This window comes from Ptiloglossa arizonensis, chromosome 2, assembly GCF_051014685.1.
Source record: "Ptiloglossa arizonensis isolate GNS036 chromosome 2, iyPtiAriz1_principal, whole genome shotgun sequence".
Taxonomy (NCBI): domain Eukaryota; kingdom Metazoa; phylum Arthropoda; class Insecta; order Hymenoptera; family Colletidae; genus Ptiloglossa; species Ptiloglossa arizonensis.
In genome coordinates, this window is record NC_135049.1 from 30,741,144 (window position 1) to 30,760,576 (window position 19,433).

At 36.7% G+C, this 19,433-nt stretch overlaps 1 protein-coding gene across 8 annotated transcripts; it reads left to right on the plus strand.

Moving 5' to 3' along the window:
* Window positions 1–114: 114 nt before the first annotated feature.
* Clip-190 (Cytoplasmic linker protein 190) lies at window positions 115–19,209 on the plus strand. 8 transcript variants are annotated; one of them, XM_076326967.1, is made up of 22 exons: window positions 115–268; window positions 903–1,045; window positions 6,306–6,374; window positions 7,457–7,609; window positions 7,678–7,872; window positions 9,073–9,274; window positions 9,994–10,213; window positions 11,041–11,085; window positions 12,164–12,304; window positions 12,383–12,547; window positions 13,120–13,140; window positions 14,003–14,183; window positions 14,253–14,924; window positions 14,993–15,090; window positions 15,164–15,476; window positions 15,544–15,695; window positions 15,770–17,361; window positions 17,435–17,525; window positions 17,597–17,627; window positions 17,711–17,888; window positions 17,977–18,146; window positions 18,438–19,209. In XM_076326967.1, exons 2-22 carry the CDS (start codon window positions 934–936, stop codon window positions 18,482–18,484), a joined length of 4,848 nt encoding a protein of 1,615 aa, XP_076183082.1. In that variant the 5' UTR covers window positions 115–268; window positions 903–933; the 3' UTR covers window positions 18,485–19,209. The 8 variants fall into 8 exon arrangements, with proteins under 8 accessions (XP_076183082.1, XP_076183086.1, XP_076183087.1 ...); XM_076326969.1 differs by lacking the exon at window positions 115–268 and adding an exon at window positions 306–320; XM_076326970.1 differs by lacking the exon at window positions 115–268 and adding an exon at window positions 511–527.
* The last annotated feature ends 224 nt before the right edge of the window (window positions 19,210–19,433 follow it).

Consider the following 19,433-nt stretch of genomic DNA (forward strand, 5'->3'; position numbering starts at 1 on the left):
AATAAGACGAAGGAAAAGTATATCGATCAAATAGTTACATCGGAGAACGAAGAAACCAGAGTAAAATCGAAAGAAAATTATAAATTAATTCGCAAGTAGACCGTGACAGCGCTACTGGCGCCATGTATTGTCACTTTTCCGTTAACCGCCGTGTGAATTTGTCCAATACTTCGCGGAGCTCGTTTGTGAAAATATTAATGTTCTAATAGTTGGCTATAACATATGTTAATTATTTATACGCGAGTACATCACGTCATCGTTAAATAAGGTAAAGATACACGCATATTCTTTTACAAACGATAAGCATTGGTCTGAAAGAGGTTAATGTTCTTTCCGTTTGACATTTTTTTTTAACGTCATAATATCCGCTTTCAACGGAAATTCGTATTTCAAAAAGACTCATTTTTACATAAAAATAAAACAGAACTTATTTTTACGATTATCATTGAATGTCAAACGATACTCTTGGTTTTTGCGTAGTTTGCGTTAGTGTACACGCGCGATTCAAGTTTTAATTTCGATTCAAGGTTGTAACGACATTTCAAATGCGTTTTTTAAAGTGCATATTTTGAACGTGATTCAATAATGATGTCATTATTAAAAACATAATTTTATACAAAGACAAGCTCCATATAAGAGACGTAAATTTGAAAAGTAATCGTTATTAAAACGATTCTACTCGAATTATTTGAATAACATTAATTTTAATAGGCCTGTTATATACGGTATTAATTCATTTAAACCGTAATATAATTTCGTTCGTTATAATTTTGTATTTTATTTTATCATTTTTGTAACATTGTTAGCGCATAATTTTAATTAATAATTATCGAGCATTGATTTTCTTATCTTATCGAATTTATTTTTAATTTTACTAACCCAATATTAATTTCGTGTTTCAGTGTTACATAATAATAAGCGCGTATATAAAAGATGGCAGACCCAAAGCCATCAGGATTAAGACCACCGTCGATAATTGGTCGGCCATGCAGCAATCAACCACCAAGACCTGCAATCCCACCACCACAACCAAGACCATCGATGAGTGAGTTTTTAAAAAACACCTCTGGCAATTCTTCGTGCTTGTTTTAAAATAATAACATTTTATTGTTCGCCCTTTCCATAGTTTAATAGTTCAAAGTATTTTGTGTCGTAGATAACTAGATAAAAGCTTGGATACCTTTTTAGGACACAAAGCATTCTAATTATATGCAACATTATACGGTAATCGAAGAAAGTTTATCGTATCGATAAAATAGCGTTGTATCTAAATATTGACTTGTAATTGTTCAAATGTTCTTGAAATTTCTATTGTGTTACAGTGCGTACACTTGGTTATATTCGTACAAGTACCCAAATCGTTAGAAGAGTATATTTTATTTCGTCGTGGCATGACTAAACGAATACGATGTTTCTGCAATTTGCGTCGATAATAACAGTGAATTTATGCAAAAAAAAAAAGTTGGACGAAAATCCACGCCCAGTGCGTTTCTTTCACGGTCGAAGTACGATACGGACGAAGGGTTAAATTCGATCGAAGCTCAATGTGACTCGTTATTTCCCCACGCCAGCGGACGAGTACGCCCACAAGACCCTGAGACGAACGTGAACGAATGCTTTTACAAGCGCGAGCCCGCAAACTTCTCGCGAGTCGTTCTTCCACCTCTCACCGCAACGCATCTCGTTCCAGCGATCTGGTAAATACTTCGACTTCTCGTTAACAAACGTTGAAACAAATCTCATCGAGCACCGCGAACGTTTTGTTTCTTCGAAACAATACTCCGAGTCTGCTCGGTAAACTTCATCGATCTTGTTGTTCGTTTAATAATTTACTAATACGTTAAAAAGTTCATCGAATAACAGTACCATTTTGTTCATTCATAGGTGTTTCTTTGGACCATTGACAAATTTTTTACACGCTCTTTCATTGATTTGAATCGTCTCGTTTGGTGGATGTTTGTCAGTGATCTGGTGAATATTTGGAAGTGGTTTTCATTGCATTGCGAGCTTCTTTCCATTTAGTCGTGTATCGCAAAAACATCGTATTCTTGCGTATCGTATTTCGGAGTACTTTTCATTGCAATCAAATAATATTTGAATCCAGAATGTAAAAAACTATCTCGACACATATCACACTAATGTAGCTACTCTGATGGTTTCGAATCTTCCAAATTATCTCCGTCTCGTACAAACTCATATATTCTGTAAGAATCATTTCACCCCAAGACGAGTATTGGAGCACCTCTCAAATCTTTCCAAATTACCGTCTTTCGATCAATCAGATACCATTACCTTTACCCGCAAACGCATAGATCCTAAAAACACCTTTGAAGTTTCCGACGCGACTCAGAAATCATCATCTTCGCAAATTTATTCCTAAATAAGTTTCTAAACATTTCTCACTGTCTCGCATATCGACATTTTCATTTCATACATCCCAAATCGTCCGTACCCAAATTATACCATCCACCATCGTTCATCCAAGATACTCGTCCGAAGTAACGTCGCATCGTACCGGTTTGATCGACTCGGCTAATCGTCGTGGTATTTCTCGAGCCGTTTCTTAATCCAGAAGATAATATCCTCCGGCAGCCGATCTCTATAAATCGCCCGATTATTCATCCCGTGAAGCGTGCGCGATTGGAAACAAACGCGGCGGATCGTACTGGTACAAAACGTGCCTCTTGGAATCGAGGGCACCTATCTTGCCTTATTGGTTCATCCGAGCGCCTTCTTCGCGGTGTTGAGCGACGTTGATGCTAGGAAGGGACCTGTGCAGTCGGTGCAGTCATCGGATGACGCACACGGTTATGCAATCCGGTGTGTTTATTGTGCGCTCGATTTCCAGCCGTTTCGTCTTTCCTCCCACGTGTTCCCGCTTCCCTTTTCGAGCACGGTTCCCGATTCACCTTGCCCGTGATTTCTGTGTTCGTGTTCCGTTCCCAACGGTGCGTATCGGGAATGCTGGGCTCGAATATCGCAACGCGATACTCAGGCTCAAGGTAACAATGCCAATTTTCGACACGACTCGTCGACAAACAACACAACATTCCCGATACTCGATATTCACCAGGAAGTGAACCCTCGCGTGGTCCTAGAAAACGCATTAAATCGGCGTCGCTCGAGTTACCACAATCTAGAGACAGTTGTCGATCCAGAGATCAATTCATCGCTCCGAATTAACATCTCGAGTTGTTCCAGTGTCTTCTGGGATTGCCCCAAGTTATCGTCGTTGAATTGGTTCCCTCGTATCGCCCCAAATTATTATCGAAAATTGTGGTGCACTCCGAGTTCGATTCCTCGGTTAGTACCAGTTGCAATCAGCTGTGGAATGTCGTGTTCGGTCTCGAGGATAAACACGTTTCTGCTTTTCCTTACCGGGAATCGCTGCGATAAACTTACAGATATGTAAAGTAACATCGTCTCGATCGAAACTGATAATCGATACTTGATCGACACCGGTCGAGCCCTTAAGAGGACTTGTGCGCAAGATAAGTTGTAAGAGTACACGCGCCGTTGTTGAGATTATTACAAATATTTATAGGAAACAAGGTTTAGGCTTGTGTTCTTTTATCGAGAATATTTTTGTACATACACTTTACGTATTACTGTAATTACAGCTGTAATAACGTTTGTTTCAAAATATAATAGCGACAAAGGTAGTCGAAAATTTTAAGTAGCGCGAATAGGAGAAAATATTTGCACCCTTTTCTTTTTCATATGCGTAAATATAATATTTCCAGTTTACAAAACTTCGTACGAAGTACGAAGGCGATCCGTGGAATCCCTTGGTCAAGTTCTTACCACCTCTGCTACCGAGATCTCAAACGCATCGTTCACATACTCGCACGTTCTTTTCGCGGTCTTCGTTAGTATTCCATCGCGTCTCGTGTTAGGTGCGCGATCTTTCGTTCCGATTCGATCGTCATCACGATGTTCGATAACATCGATACCATCGTCTAAATACGGCGAGGTAAACAACATTTCGGCTACTCTGATATTTAGTAGCCGGTTTTTTTCAGGCGAATCTCAATTAACGGTGACTGGCGCCACCGATGTAACGCGTTGCGTCACGCACTTAATCCCATTTTAGGAGTCTTAGATCATCCGGTAATAGGATTGAAAAAAAGTCGAGTGTTTTTCTCGACCGGTTTTTGCATCCACTTCGAGAAATTGTGAATCATTGTTTCTTAATCTCGATTTACCGCAAGAGCGGCAACATTTAGTCGCGATCCAGTCTCGATGCTGGAAACTTGAAATTCATTTTCAATTTCACGGGACGAATCGAAGCGATTCGATCCACCGCGAGAAATTTGAAGTATTCCTACTTTTATTGTTCTCGGCTATCCGGTTACATCGGAACAGTACTTGGTCTTCTACGTTGCGATCCAATACTATAGAGGAAACTACGTTTTTTTATTACGTCGATTATCAGTTTTCAATACCGTACGCGGAGGAATTCGAACACCTCTCGCGAACAATCAGCAATGTAGCAAAATCCTGCGGTGGATCATCGAGTTTCCATTGAGCGCGATTGAATATCGATTCCGTAGCGGAGATTACGCGGATCGCGTTACCGCGCGATCATTAGATTAGATTCCAGGAACAAATTGCTACCTGACGACCGTAGTAGTAATCGTATAGCTTACACCATTAACCTTGTTTACATATGGAGCGTCCACATTCGCGACACCGAGGTATCTGGATTGTATGACTACTTCTGCGGATCGCGTTACGGCTGGTCAAGGTGCTTGACACTGGTGTAAAGTTTATTTTGGTACGCTGTCTGGTAGATTCTACACTTAAACGTCAGAGGAGTTCAAGTTTAGTCATCGATCGTATCTCTGGAGCTCGTTTAAATTCAATTAAGAAATTACTCTTTCAACGAGTGAGTTCCACCCTCTGAACGCTTTCTTCAACGCGACTCGGTTGGTTGTCACCTTGTATTTTATTATGAGGTATTTTATTCGAACTGTTCCGTATCGAAATTTTTAAACGTCTTGGACGATACGAAGTTCATATTTCGAGAACGGAACAGATTTTAAAACACGTTTATCGTTTCGGCGAACCGTTCTCGAAGATAACGGTAAAGTAAACATTACATTATCGATACGGGCAGAGAAATCGTTTTCACCGAATATTTATTTCGCGAATCGCCATTTAGGATCACTTCTCTTGAATCACCGTTATTTACTTTCGGCTCCTTTCGCCGAATCGTGCGTAGTCGTTCGTCTAGACTCGTCTCGAGTCGTTGGTCGATTACCAGCCGAATAGTACCGGATAATATTGACCGGTCAAGGTTACTGCACAGCTACCCCCACCGCTCCATCTTGTTCGCTACACCCTGTCGTTGCACTCGAAAGACGGGGAACAGATTTGTGCGAACGAAACGTGCCACGAATCCATTGTAAACGTTCGATCGCAGTTTGCAGATGCATCGTATCGTATGGGTGGAAAGTGTAAAGGGGAACGATAACTATTCATTATCGAAGCTTCACCCTCCGTCATTGTGAATAACGCGTTTCACTCGAAATTGGGACTATTCATCGAACGATTAATCGTCCTGGAATCCCACGTTGCGTTTCTAATCGTGGAGATCGATCTCCACGAACAGAGACCGCTACCCACACGAACGACCTACTACCACCATCGGCGCGCCTACGGCTTATGAATATTTAATTAAGTCGCGAATCGTGTTATTTTTCTCTGTTTTTTCCGCCGAACGGGACCGCGAACGAACGAGATAATACACGCTCGACTTGCCTTGTAATTGAATTAAAATCGAGACACACGCGATATCGTTTGTAAACAGCGAACGCACACGTGGAGACCGTGAGTCGTTCGATTGCGTAAAGTCGTTCGATCGGGAAATAGAGAAATGTAGATATCCGCTTAAAATTGTTGCGTAATTTCTTCTCGGGTCCACGCGTCTCAACGTCGCTAATCGATAGTGCCGATAGATTCGTACGCGTACACACCCTGTTAATCGTTCGTTTACATAACTCATCGTCTAAGAACGAAATTAACTTCCTGTGACATTAACGCTGGCATGTACACCGATGTGTGCGCGCCAGCGCTAATCAGTTAACCAAGCCCCGTTTCACGAATACACGCGACGATTGTCTTTATGATGCGTGACAATGTTCCGTAACGCGGACATTAATTTTCGAACGTTCGTTGTTTACGTTTGATCGCGGTTCACGAACGTTCGAGACCGGCCCACGCGGCCACGAGCTTGTGTACCGAGAGCATGCTTTGTTTTGACACGATTTGCATCGTTTCTGCGTTGTTTTGCATGATCGCAGACCAAATGGATCATCTCTGGGAAACGCACGGCCGTCGATTAAGCGAGGCTGGCCTGCGCAGAGGATCAGGTAGGTGCTTTGTTAATTTCTTTTTTTTTTTTTTTCATTTTTATTTTTATTCTATTTTTCGTTGGCATCGTATCACACGGCCATTGTGAATCGTCCCGTACAGTAGCTTCCCGTAATAGCTTAGGCGAGAACTTAATATCGCAGCATGATTGCAATAAGAGAAATTAACTTGCGGTCGACGAGCATCTCGTATCAGCGTGAGTGTCGACGAGAGAAAAGTATCGATTTCAACGATAAATCTAGCGACGATCATTTTCAAAAGTATCTCTTTTTCCTACGTAGTACAATATTCTTGGGAAATGTTACCCTCGAGTATGTAAACGTTGAATTTTTGTCGATTCGTACCCTCTTTTGTTTAATCCCTCAGCGACGGATGACTCTTGAGAGATCTAAGATGAATCGATTGTAAAAGTGTACGCGTTGATTTAGCTCGATGTAGTATGTAACCGTTATCCGTACTTGGCGTCACTATTTCGCTCATCTTGAATACAATGCCCCATTGGAGTAATTAAACGAGACGTAAAATTGTATTTACTTTAATGTAAATTAAACGGGATGCTTGTTACTCGATACCGTGCAGTCTCTCGTAAATTGTTTTTTACCGGTCAAGGGTGCCTATTAAATCCCGTAACGAGTGGTGTGTTCGCGCAGTCATTCTTAACGCTTCGATCGTGGCGATACTGCTCGGACCACGCGTTGAAATCACTCGAACGAGTGTATCGCTATCGTGTTTACGGTTTCACTCTAGGAAAACTGGTCGCGTTATCGATTTTCATTTTTCGCCCCGCGATCCACGATTCGTTCCCGGGTAAACGTTGAATTTTCAATCCGGGATTACAGGTTTACCGAACTTAAAAATTGCCAGAGATAAATCGCCAATTGGCGATTTTGCTCTCTTTGAAAAACACTCGCACCGAAGTATTCCCGAGTACGGTTATCATCGAAAGTGACTTTTACCATCGACGAGTTCTACCAGTCGCTGACGAGTTAAACAGTGGTCAAAGATCTCCGGACACTATCGCAAATCTCGATAAACGAAGCAAAAACGTTTGTAATTATGTTTGTGATTCGCTGTCGGACAGATACTAGTGTCGTCCTTACGGAGGACACCGACAGCTTTATAATAGGAGACCGAGTATGGGTCGGTGGTACCAAACCAGGTTCGATCGCCTATATCGGGGAGACCCAATTTGCCCCGGGTGACTGGGCAGGAGTCGTGCTGGATGAACCGATCGGTAAGATTTAGCGTGTTCGTCGAACGCTACGAAGGAACGTGTATTGAACGGACGATATTGAACTGCAGGAAAGAACGATGGATCGGTGGCGGGTTGCCGTTATTTCCAGTGCGAGTCGAAACGGGGAATATTCTCTCGTTTGACAAGATTGACCAGGCAACCGTTGGACAATTTTGTCATGATGTCATCGATGCAGAAGACTCCGACGACGCCACCGGACAGCATGAAAGGAAGCCTTGCCAAATCCATGTGTCCCTCACTGAGTAAGGATCGGTGCAAGCGATATTCTCCGCGTCCGTAGTGTGCTTTTATGTTTTCCAAGAATGTTGAAATCGAAAGCCGCGCGCGAGCGAGGAGAGAACGTTCTCCGTGTTCTCCTTCGGTAAAGAAAACGAAGAAGGTTCGTTCTTCTTCCTTGACCTTCGATTTCCAAGAATTTTGTGGTTCCGCGCTTCCAGAGCCTCGATGTACAGCTTAGTTCTGAAACAATCGCGACGAACGAACTGCAAAACTCTATGGATCGATTCCGGCTTTCGAGTAACGAAATGTTTTACACGTTGATCGTCTAATTGCACGCCATGTAGAATTAACTTAGATCGCACTGCGAAGAACAGGTTCTCTTAATATTGTAAACATTCGTCCCCCGTGGGATTTCTGTGTCTAACACCTAGCACGCTGTATTTTATTTATTAGCATTAGCGCTGAGATATTTTTAATGTAGGTAGGATTCTCTCCAACGAAACATTGTAGCGTCCTTCCAACCACTCCGGATCTTACACTCCCCGTGTCCTTGGATGTTTGTTATTTATGTAGTTGAACTATCGAGTAAATAAATCGGATGCGCGCCGATTCCTCACCTTCTCGCCATCAATAAAAACGTAAAAATCCTACGTTTGTAGGAGATTGGTAATTAAACGAGGCTGTTCGAAATGTTCCGAGTGTAATTCGTGTCCTTTAGAATATCGTTCGAATTCTATTCTTTCTTATTTTAAGAAAAAAAATACATCCGACTTGCATCCGGAACGTTCAAACTGCAAAAATCCATGTCTAGAATCTCCATTCCTACCAGTTGAACGTCAATTGCAAGATCCTGAGGCGTGAAAGTCTCAAGGATCGTATAAAAGTTCGGTGTTCAGTGTGGTATTTTTGTGTAGCGTTCGATTAAGCGTTTCTTGCATGTGTTTCATTCGACGCGGAAAATATTAGTCGCTGAAGGTCACTGAGTGGCCATCCCCACCGCTCTGCGTCACCGTTCCTTCGCTCCGCCCGTCGCCCCACCTCTCGTGCCTTCTCTCCGCCCACTGTACGGTTCTCCGCCCACTGTGCATAAAGACGAATGTTGACGCGATATAAAAGCGGGGATCGCGATTCACGGTAAAAACAGTGACCCTAACCGGCCAATATCTTCTGTCTCGTGTTACTCGACTTTTATACACCTGTAAAGCATGTAACTCGTCACGCAGACACATCCATGACGAGTCTGTCGTCCACGGTATCGCAGAGGGATCTCAAGATAGGCGAAAGGGTAATAGTATCGTCCAGCCAAGGCAGCAAAACCGGTGTCCTCAGGTACTTGGGCATCACAGAGTTCGCACCGGGCGAATGGTGCGGCGTGGAGCTCGACGAGCCAATTGGAAAGAACGACGGCTCCGTCGGCGATAAGAGGTCTGCATCGATGTTCCTAAATCTCGTAGAGAATGCTCTCAGTTTACGATAATTTACGCGCCTACGAAAAATCGAAAGAAATAGGGCACTTACGGCGGGAGGAGTGTTCGTTCGATCGACCTTCTCCCTGGATCCTGTAACGTTGAATTAAGTAACGCTGATCAATCAGCAAGTAGGTGTATTTACAGTTTCAATTATGCGCAATATAGATGTAAACAGGTAGTAACAATAGCCTTGAAATTTGTTAAAAATACTTTTTGTAGAGTTAATGAGTAACTTTCAGGGTAGATCAGAGACCAAGGTAACGATTTTCTGTTATAACATTCTTACAATAGTACGATGTAATTGTATCGGGGATTTCTTTGTCCGTGGGATTTAACGTTTAAAGCAACAAAATGTATATATATCCTGTTGACCTTGCTCCCCCGTCCCCTTTAATTTCTATCATTTCTATTTGATTATCTTTCAGCTTATCCTTTAATCCTTTGATTGTTTGAAAACCGAAAATCGTAATTACGACGTTATAATTGTAACGACTGTATAAAATTTATGTCCAATAACTGTATGCTATTAATGGCACCCACTGGTAAAGAAACACAGCATCCCTCAGAAATGGTTTGTTAAAAATTGAAAAGTTCAGAACGTACAATTTGAGTCATTGACACTTGTAGTTAGATCTTTTTCTACGTTGTTTGCTAACTGGTTTAGCATTGCTTCAGGTACTTCGAGTGTCGACCTAAATACGGCTTGTTCGCACCCGCGCACAAGGTCAGCCGGTCGCCATCCAGCAAAAGGTCAATGTGCATGATACACAAGCCAACCGGTGCCGCCCTGAATTCGTCCCTGAAGAGGACAGGTTCCAGAGAATCGCTTATTTCGCTGTCCAGTATTGCCAGCACAGCAAGTACAGCCGCCAGGACTGGTATCAGTACCGCGAGGGTAAGATTCACGGTGCCAGAATGAGGAAGATGGCCTGTACTACAGCTTGCATCTTCAATCCTGAGTGCAGATCCATGGCTATCTCTACCGTTTCATACATTCTGCTCGGAGCAATTGGGGGATCACATTTCGGGACAATTAAAAAAGATGAATTAAATATCTGGGGTGAAACAAATACTGTATATTTATTGTAGTAATATTTGTACTCATATATGTAACGAATGTAAAACGTTCAAAAATGTTGGACCACGGTCATTCGAATCAGTGATCTTCTACTTGCATCGAGTAGTATAATTTTCAATCTGCAAACGCGTTTCTTTTCTAATTTATACGTACAAATATTTAGTCCCTTGAACAGCTTGCGTTGAATGAAAATGCGTATTGTTATTAGCTTGCTACTTATGTTGATTAGATACATAGTGATGTTGTTAGTTCGATATAGATTTACATGTTTCAGTGGTTGTTGTTAATGTTCTTGTAGTTGTTTTTTTTTTTGTTGAATAACATTATCGAGTAATATATAGTTAAAACTAGCTTTATGAAGTTTGATTCAAGATCCAAAGAATTATTAAGAACTCTTAATCTTTGGAAGTTTGAACTTCATTGGTATTATAACTTTTACATTGTTGTTATGTACTGAACAAATAGTCTCGTCAACATTACTTTATTGTTAATAGTTAAAGATTATAGAATTGCTAAATATTTTATTTTACAAAAGTATTTATTTATTAGAGAGAGAAGTAAGTAAAGATAAATGGACTTGCAGCTTAATTGTATGGCTGTTGGCATGATACACTTTTTGTTTTTTGTTGCATCCAAAATTCCAGAGGCCTGGTTTGCGCACGTCGACACTTGCACGAACTACCCTGCAGGTGAGACTATGATCTAACATTTATTTATATTGTCGCCACTTGTAGTTAAAAGTGTGACAATTGAAGCGTTCTTTACATAGAAGATAGCATAGAAGTAGAATGACAAGCGCGCTGTGATTATTTATTGCCTAATATTAAGCACAGCTGAGCAATTTAAAAGACAAAATTTAATTAGTTTGTGTATTTGGCGATTGCGATTGTAATTTATTTATTAGTATGTAATTCATAGGTATATCGTAGATGATAAGTAGTGGAACAGTATTTTGATATTTGTACAAGGTGTTAATAAAATCCTCTGTCCATCCCTAGTAATCTTCCTGAAATCCACCTAGGTGGGTATTTGCTTTATAATATTAATCTGTTCTCCCTAGACGAATATTCTAATTTACCATTGTTGTGAATTTTTATTTTAATAATTTATTTCATTCGTTTCTGGAATAGAAAATTCCTTGCGTTTGCCAAAAATAAGAACCTATTTTATTTAATTAAATGTCATCAACTTTTAATTGTACATTCTGTTCACTTATAAATTTTATTTGGAGTTAATTGAAAATAAAGTATAAAATTTATTGGTAACTCGTGGATTATGATGCAATAATTGTTATGTTCGTTTAAGTTGTAAACTTTGTATGGTTATACTACCTTGCATTCTGCAATTTTGTGTCAGAATTTAATTTATGCACTTTCTATGTATTCGGTAAAAAACTGGTCTTACAATAACAGAAAAATTCAAGAACAATGCAACATTATCTGACAAGATAAGGGCATAGAATGAATAGCATAAACATAAATGATGCATGAATATACGGATATAAATTTTGATGACAATAATTAAATATTAATTTCTATTAAATGTACAAGTAGAAAATATAAAAATATAATGCAAAAAATGAAATAATTGAAATTAATTCTTCTAGTAAACATTATATCCTACTTATCCAATTCCTAATATGAATGATTTTTGTAGCAATTATGTATATAAAATATAGACATATATTTTTAAATTCGTAATGGAAATAGAATTAAATAATAGTATGGTCATGAGAAATTTTTCTGATATCCATTTTCATTATTTTAGGAAACTCTGAAAGAGAAGCAGCAGGAGATAGAGTTTCTTCGAAGAGAGAGAGATTTAGAACGTGATCGTGTTACAAAGGCAGCCAATCAAGCAGACCAGGCAGAGCAATCTATTGTCTCGATAAAACAGGAATATGAGCAGGTATTTGTTGCAATGCTGCATGTGTTATTTATATACTTCTTTGGTACTATATTTACTATTGCAGAATTTTTATTTTAGTATCGAGAAAAAATGCAAAAGACGGTCACAGAAGCAGAATCTGCTCTCACAAAGTTACTCGAAGAAAAGAATGCATTGGCTTTACAACTGGAAGAAGAGAAGAGGAAATGTGAAGACCTTCTATTCCGTTTTGAAGAAGAGTCTGTCAATAAGGATGATATTCAGGTATATATCTTAATTGTAACATTGTTATTTCAGATATAAAGAATATATATTATCATAATAGATTACACATAAATGAATGTACAATGAATGAGGTAAGTATGAACATTCGCAAGAAATGCTACAGAAATATTCAATGATTCTTACATTTATCAAACATTTGATAAAATATAAGGTGAAATAAAAAGCAAATGTACATGATTTTAATTATTTTACTTCTGATTTTACTTTCTTTAATCAGATTTCCGTTTCCCCTTTGTGTTTGAAAATATTATGTTCAACAAATGCTTACTGGAACTATAATGAATCGCAAGTATTACTTAAGATTAGGGAATAGATTAATTTGCTTCCATTAGAATTAGGAGCTTCCCCATTATAAATGGTGGTGGGTAGAAGAGGCTATAATGCACATGCGATAGAACTTTAAAAATACAAAATTGTCTCAAACATTGATTGTGTAAGCTATGCTTATAAGTACATACATAAAATGAAAATAATTCAGCATTTCATAAGGTACCCAAAGTGTTTGTGTCTAGGCTATGGGTTAACGCAAGAAACTTATCGTTTATTTTCAGAAAGAGAGAACTGAGCAATGTGTGAGTATCCCATGGCAGCTGTTTGGGCCAGAGGAGAGGTTGATGGCGCTGTTTTTCTGCACCGCTTCTCTTATCGTCACTGTAGTCATATCGTTTAGCATTTCGTCACAGTTTTACCCAAAAGCTATATAATGTCGCAATACTTCAATGCTTTCGCGACTAATTCTTTCGGTCTTCGTTAATATTAAGTATCAGGGTTTAAGTTACGGTAGTATCACCCAATTAATGTTTACTTAAATTATCGGGATACGCTAAGAGATAAATTAGCACTATAAATTGAAAATATCAAAATTGTATTATATAGTGATCAGGTTTAGTTTTGTTATGCTACGAGATACGTTAAAAAGGTGGAGGATTAACATGCTTTGCGGTGCACTGCAAAATAATTGTTAAGTTTCCAGTAATTGCTTCCTTCACGCTAAGTCTATGCTTTATGTATAAAGTAATTGTTAATACGTAATGATTGTCACGCCAACTTACAAGAAACTTAGAAAGTGATATAATTTATTTATTTATTTATTTATTTGTTATTTGTTTACTCATTGTTTATTTATTGTAAATTTTGTTTGGGATACTATGTTGAATTTATATATTTTTTTTATTAATTCATGTTATACATGGTTGTCTTATACATATTATTACGTATCAAAATTGAATAATACGTTCTATATTTGTTCAAGTATATCAAAAAATGTATCTTTGTATTTTATTATATTTTTGCCTTTTTCATAATCTGACCAGATATTACGTATATTGATCAACACAGTAAACATTACCCTTGTATATCTCAGTGCGCTTCAAATTAGTTGATGTTTACATAAGTTGATCCATCTAGATACTAAACAAGCATGTTTGTCGTTAGGTGATAAATACTGTAAATGAAAACAGGATCAGGGATCTTGAAAAGCAATTATTGGAAGAAAGAGAACGTGTTGCTCAACTGGAACATGACAGCATAATATTATTTAAAACTGAAGAGGAATTGGCACGTCTTCGCAATGAAGTCTCTGATACTAGTGTTCAAGTAAAACATCAATTGGAAGGTACTTTGAATAATATTAGCTTATTGAACATTATTTTACACATTCGTTTTTAACGTGAAACCAATGCAGATTTACAGAATCAAAATAGGTGGCTGGAAGAAATAAAAGCCAGTCTTGAAAGAGAAGTGCACGAAAAATCTATGCTTGTAGAACAATGTGCCGCGCAAATAAAAGAGTTCGAATCAAGATTGCACGAAAATCAGAAGGAAAATGTAATGCATTCAGAATCGGAGGAAAATTTGCGAACAGAATTGGATCGAGTGACAAAAGTTTTAGTTGAAAGAAACACGTTAATAGAAAACATGAAAAAGGAATTTGAAAGTGTTGCAGATACTTTAAACGGAGAGTTGCAACATGCTAAAGAAACAATAGAGAATATTAAGCTAGAAAATGCAAATGAGAAGGAATCGTTGATATCTAAATATGAGAAGATTGTTGAGGAGAAAGAAAATATTATGAAAGTAAAAACAGAAGAGTTAGAGATCGAATCAAAGAAACAATTAGAAGTACAAAGCATAGCTTTAGAGGATCTTAAAGCAGAGAACATTAAACAAATCAACAAACTTTCAGAGTCTTTCAATGAACAATTGAATATGAAAGATTCAAAAATCAAAGAAGTATCCATGCAACTTGAACAGAAAACATCTGAAACTGAAAAACTGATGCGTGAATTATCTACACAAATTGATCTAAGTAAAAAGAAGGATGAAGAGTTAAATGTTGCTTTGAAGAATCATGAAGGTATATTAATAATGAGAAAGATTTTTAATTAGAAAATGACTTTATTTTTATCAAATTCCATTTTACAGAACTGAACGAAAAGTATGCTGAGCTTGTTAAACAAATACAAGAATATCAATCAAAGGCTGAAGAGAATTTTAAGATAGCTCTAGAAGTAGGAACATTAGTATGTATTAGTTTTTAAATATCATTTCTGTATAAAAGCTGACCATTTTATACTAAATATTTTGTTGATTTAGAAACAACAAGTTAATTCTTACATAGCCACCGAGTCAGAAACTTCTACACAATTGAAGAAAGTAAGCGAAGAATTAAAAGTGAAAGAAATGGAATTGTCGGAACTTCGTTCTACTACTGCGGCCGAAATAGAAGAATTGGTTAAGCGTTATCAAGGTCAGATTGAAGAGAAATCAAAATATATTGAAGAAGTAACAGCAGACGTATCCCAAAAATCTGAACTACTTAGTAAATTGGAAAAGGATATAATTGAACTGAAATCAATCCTTGCAACTAAAGATGAAGAAATAAAGAATCTTACAGAAAAAATTTCAGGTAAAAAGCATAAATGTTAAATTAAGTATATGTTACTGAATCAATATCATTGTCTCTTATATTTCAGAACTGCAAAATGCTCTTACATTATCAACGCAAACCAAAACAAATCTGGAGAATGAACTTCAAACATTTAAAAACAATGTGGAAACATTAAATCAGCAGGTAGCTAGTGTCGAAAATAAAATATTACAAGTAACGGCTCAAAAAGAAAAATTGGTTAGTAACGATTCTCTGATGTTTCTGATGTATAAACTTAGGATGAAATATTTAATCTTTTATGTTGTTTTTAGGAATCTGATATTGCCAATCTAGTAAGTAGTTCTGCTGATTCCTCAGAACAATTAGTGAAATACAACGAGGATTTGCGATTGAAAGAAAAAGAACTTGATGAGTTAAGAGATAAAGGATTTAAAAGTGAAACTACGATCAAATCATTGGAAGGAAAATTAAATAACGCGGAGCTGGAATTAAGTAAAGCTAGTACGTTGATTCAGGAACAGCGCACTGCGCTAGACGATACTAACTCTCAATTGGAAAAGGAGAGAAAATTGAATACAGAATTGTCTGATAAAGCGAAACAATTTGAGATAGAAAACGGTGAACTCAAAGAAATAATAAATGAAAATGAACATATCAAGAATAATCTTGTAGAAAAATCTGAAAAAATGTTGAATCTTGCAAATGAATTAAAAAATAGTAAAGAAGAAATTTTCTCTCTTCAGAAACAAATTAGTAATATGCAAGCGGAATTAGCTGCTTCTCAAGAAGAGACAAAGAATTTGCAAAAGATAAAATCTAAGTTAGAAGCAGATCAAAGTGCCACTCGTTGGTCTATTGAGGAATTAACAGAGAAATTGGCCACTGAAACAGAAAATCGTTCAAAATTAGAGTCCTTGATATCGGAAAAGGATTCTGTTTTCCAAGAAATTCAAAATAAATATTTGGAATTACAAAAATTAAACGAAGCTTTAATAGTTAGTAAGGAAACTACAGAGAAAAATCTCACAACTTCATTAGATACTACATCTAATGAAGTCAAAGAATTGAAAGACAAATTAAATAGTGCGACAGAAACTATTAAAATTAAAGAAGACGCATTTATTCAAATGAAAAAGGAAGTTGAACGAACTGAAGCACAAATTTTGAAACTGAACGATACTATTGTTTCTATGAAACAAGAACAAACACATAACATGGAAGAAACTAAGAAAGTACAAGAAGCACTTTCAATAAAAGAGAAGGAAGTCAATGACATGGCAGAAACAAAGAATTCTCTAGAGGATAAGGTAAAAATGCTAGAATCACAATTGAAAATTATAAGAGAAGAATTAAGTGTAAAAAGTCATTCGCTTCAAGAAATGGAACACCTGGTTAAAGAACTGAAAAACACCAAAGATGAATCTGTGATGAAATTACAAAGCACTTTAGAGTCTGAAATTAAGTCTAAGCAAATTGAATTCGAGACTGTACTCCAAAAGAATTCTGAGTTAGAGCAAAAACAGCTTTCACTTCAAGACCTGGTAGACAAACAAATTAGTGACTTAAATAATAAGAAAGCAATAATCGATAAGTTAACAGGACAACTTAAAACGTTAGAAAATACACAAACAGAGACACTAAAGGCTCATGAGCAAACGAAAAATGAGGAATTCAAGTTTGTTCAGAATAAGTTGAATGAAGTAAATAAAGAGATTGGAAATTTAATAGATACTAAAAAGTCCCTTGAAAAGTTGCTTAGAGATCGAGAAGAGAACATCGAAATTTTGACGAATACTATAAAGAATAAAGAAAAAGAAGCCGACAAAAACATGCAGAACATGATGGAAAAATTAAATCATATATCCACAGAATCAGTACAATTAAAGGAGGCAAACAGTAATTTGTAAGTATACTTGCAAAGATTTTTAACCATTTTTACAAATTTTCGTGTAACATAAATATATACTTTTTTTTAGGGAAAGGGAGAACAAACAACTTAATGTTAAGTGGGCGGAAGCAACGAATGAATTGAAACTAAATCGTGAAGGCACAAAGAATAATTATGATGTAAGTTTTAATTTTTAATTTTAAGATACAGATGTGCTGGACAAATAATATATTGATCATTCATACTTTAGGGAGCTGGAGGTGATATGGAACAACAAATAGGTAAGTTTTTTTAATAATACAAATTAATTTTCATTTTAGAACTTAATATCAACTACATTGTAAAATTTAATTGTTGATTTCAGTTCAAGATGTTAATACCTTAAAATTGGTAGAGGAAAGTGACACTACTTTTTTAAGAGATCAAATAGATTTCTTAAATTCCGTGATAATAGATTTGCGGAATAAAAATGATGCTTTAACGTGTAAAATTAAAGTTCTCGAAATGGGAGTACCTGCTAACGAAGCTGATGAGTATACCCAGTTCGTAGCATTGAATTTTTATATAACTTACTATTATTCCGATAACAATAATAGATATATTATTTGTATATTAATCGACTAATTTTAGGAGCACGTTAAAAAAATGTATGACCAAGGCACGTGTGTTCTGTGATATTTGTGATCAATTCGACTTACACGAAACAGAAGATTGCCCATGTCAATCTGAAGAGTTATCAGAACCAGAGAAAATTGCAAAAAGGACATTAACGGAAAGACCATACTGCGAAAACTGTGAAAGTAAGAGTTCATTGTTTAAATACATAAAAATTGCAATTCTTGTTGTGTCTGTTTATAATATTTTTTTTCCTAAAAGAAGAAATAGGCGTTTGAGATATTCTACAAAGAAGTTTCTAAGATCGCCAAAATATTTTTATATGAACTAACATCTTTCCGTAACTACACATTATTTTTTATTTTATTAAATAACAAATTTTTGTTAAGATACATGTTTTCTCTCGAACTAACTATTCTATCCATCTTCCTACTTCTATGTATTTCCATTTATGATATTCTTTAATTATTTTACAGTGTTTGGACACGACATTTTTGATTGCGATGATGCCGAGACGTTTTAACAGCGTGTTGTTATTCGTAGTCCTATTTCACTGCTTGTCAAAGATCCTAGACACAAAAAAAGACCTGTTACGATTTTGCAAAGTATATTCTTATATAAAAGAGTTTAACGCAGCCGTTGTATGTATGTCTTCCTACATAAGGATGTGCGTATCCACTCAAAAACGTCAATGATTTGGTGAAAAACCTATGCTCCCCATATTAAACCTATAGCTTTAAAGTCTATATACGTTCACAGAAACGTTTTGTGTTTACATCATTCTACTTCCAGCTAATTGTTAAAGTACAAAGTGATACAGTTCAATTATAGGTCAAATATACAGCTAAGTTAGTTACGATATATTGTTAAATCGTATATTAATTTATAAGAAGGGAGCATATATTGTCAAAATATGCACAATGAAATGTTACATGCATACCGTGCAAGCAAGACTTACAGAAGTCAAGTGTAATTATGTACATAACAATTATTTATATTAATCTATATATGTATTTAATATTTATTTAGCGTTCGGAAATGCAACATAATCAGTAATAGTTCCTTTACTTGAAGAATTAAGTGCTCGATCCATTAGAATTAGAAGTGAGGAGTCTCTTCAGCCATTTTCTAATACTTGCATCGATTCTTGTACTAATATTAGAAAAAAATACTTGTACTAATTGGTGGTACATTTTTTCTGAAAAAATATTTGTACATCCAATGTAATATAAGCAAATATTTCTTGCGCGTTGTTTTTTGCTTTAGCCATCGACGTTTGTACAAAAATGGTTTTGGTAGAATTGTACTACTCGGACCTGTTATTCTCTTGCCTTTCAACTTTGAGCCTTACTAGAGGGTTGATAATATTCACTCGATTAGTTTTGTCTTCAAGTGTACATTTGATAAATTAGAACCATGCTTTGTAGTTAAGAAAAATAAAATTCTAATAGACTGATTATAATATTTTTCAT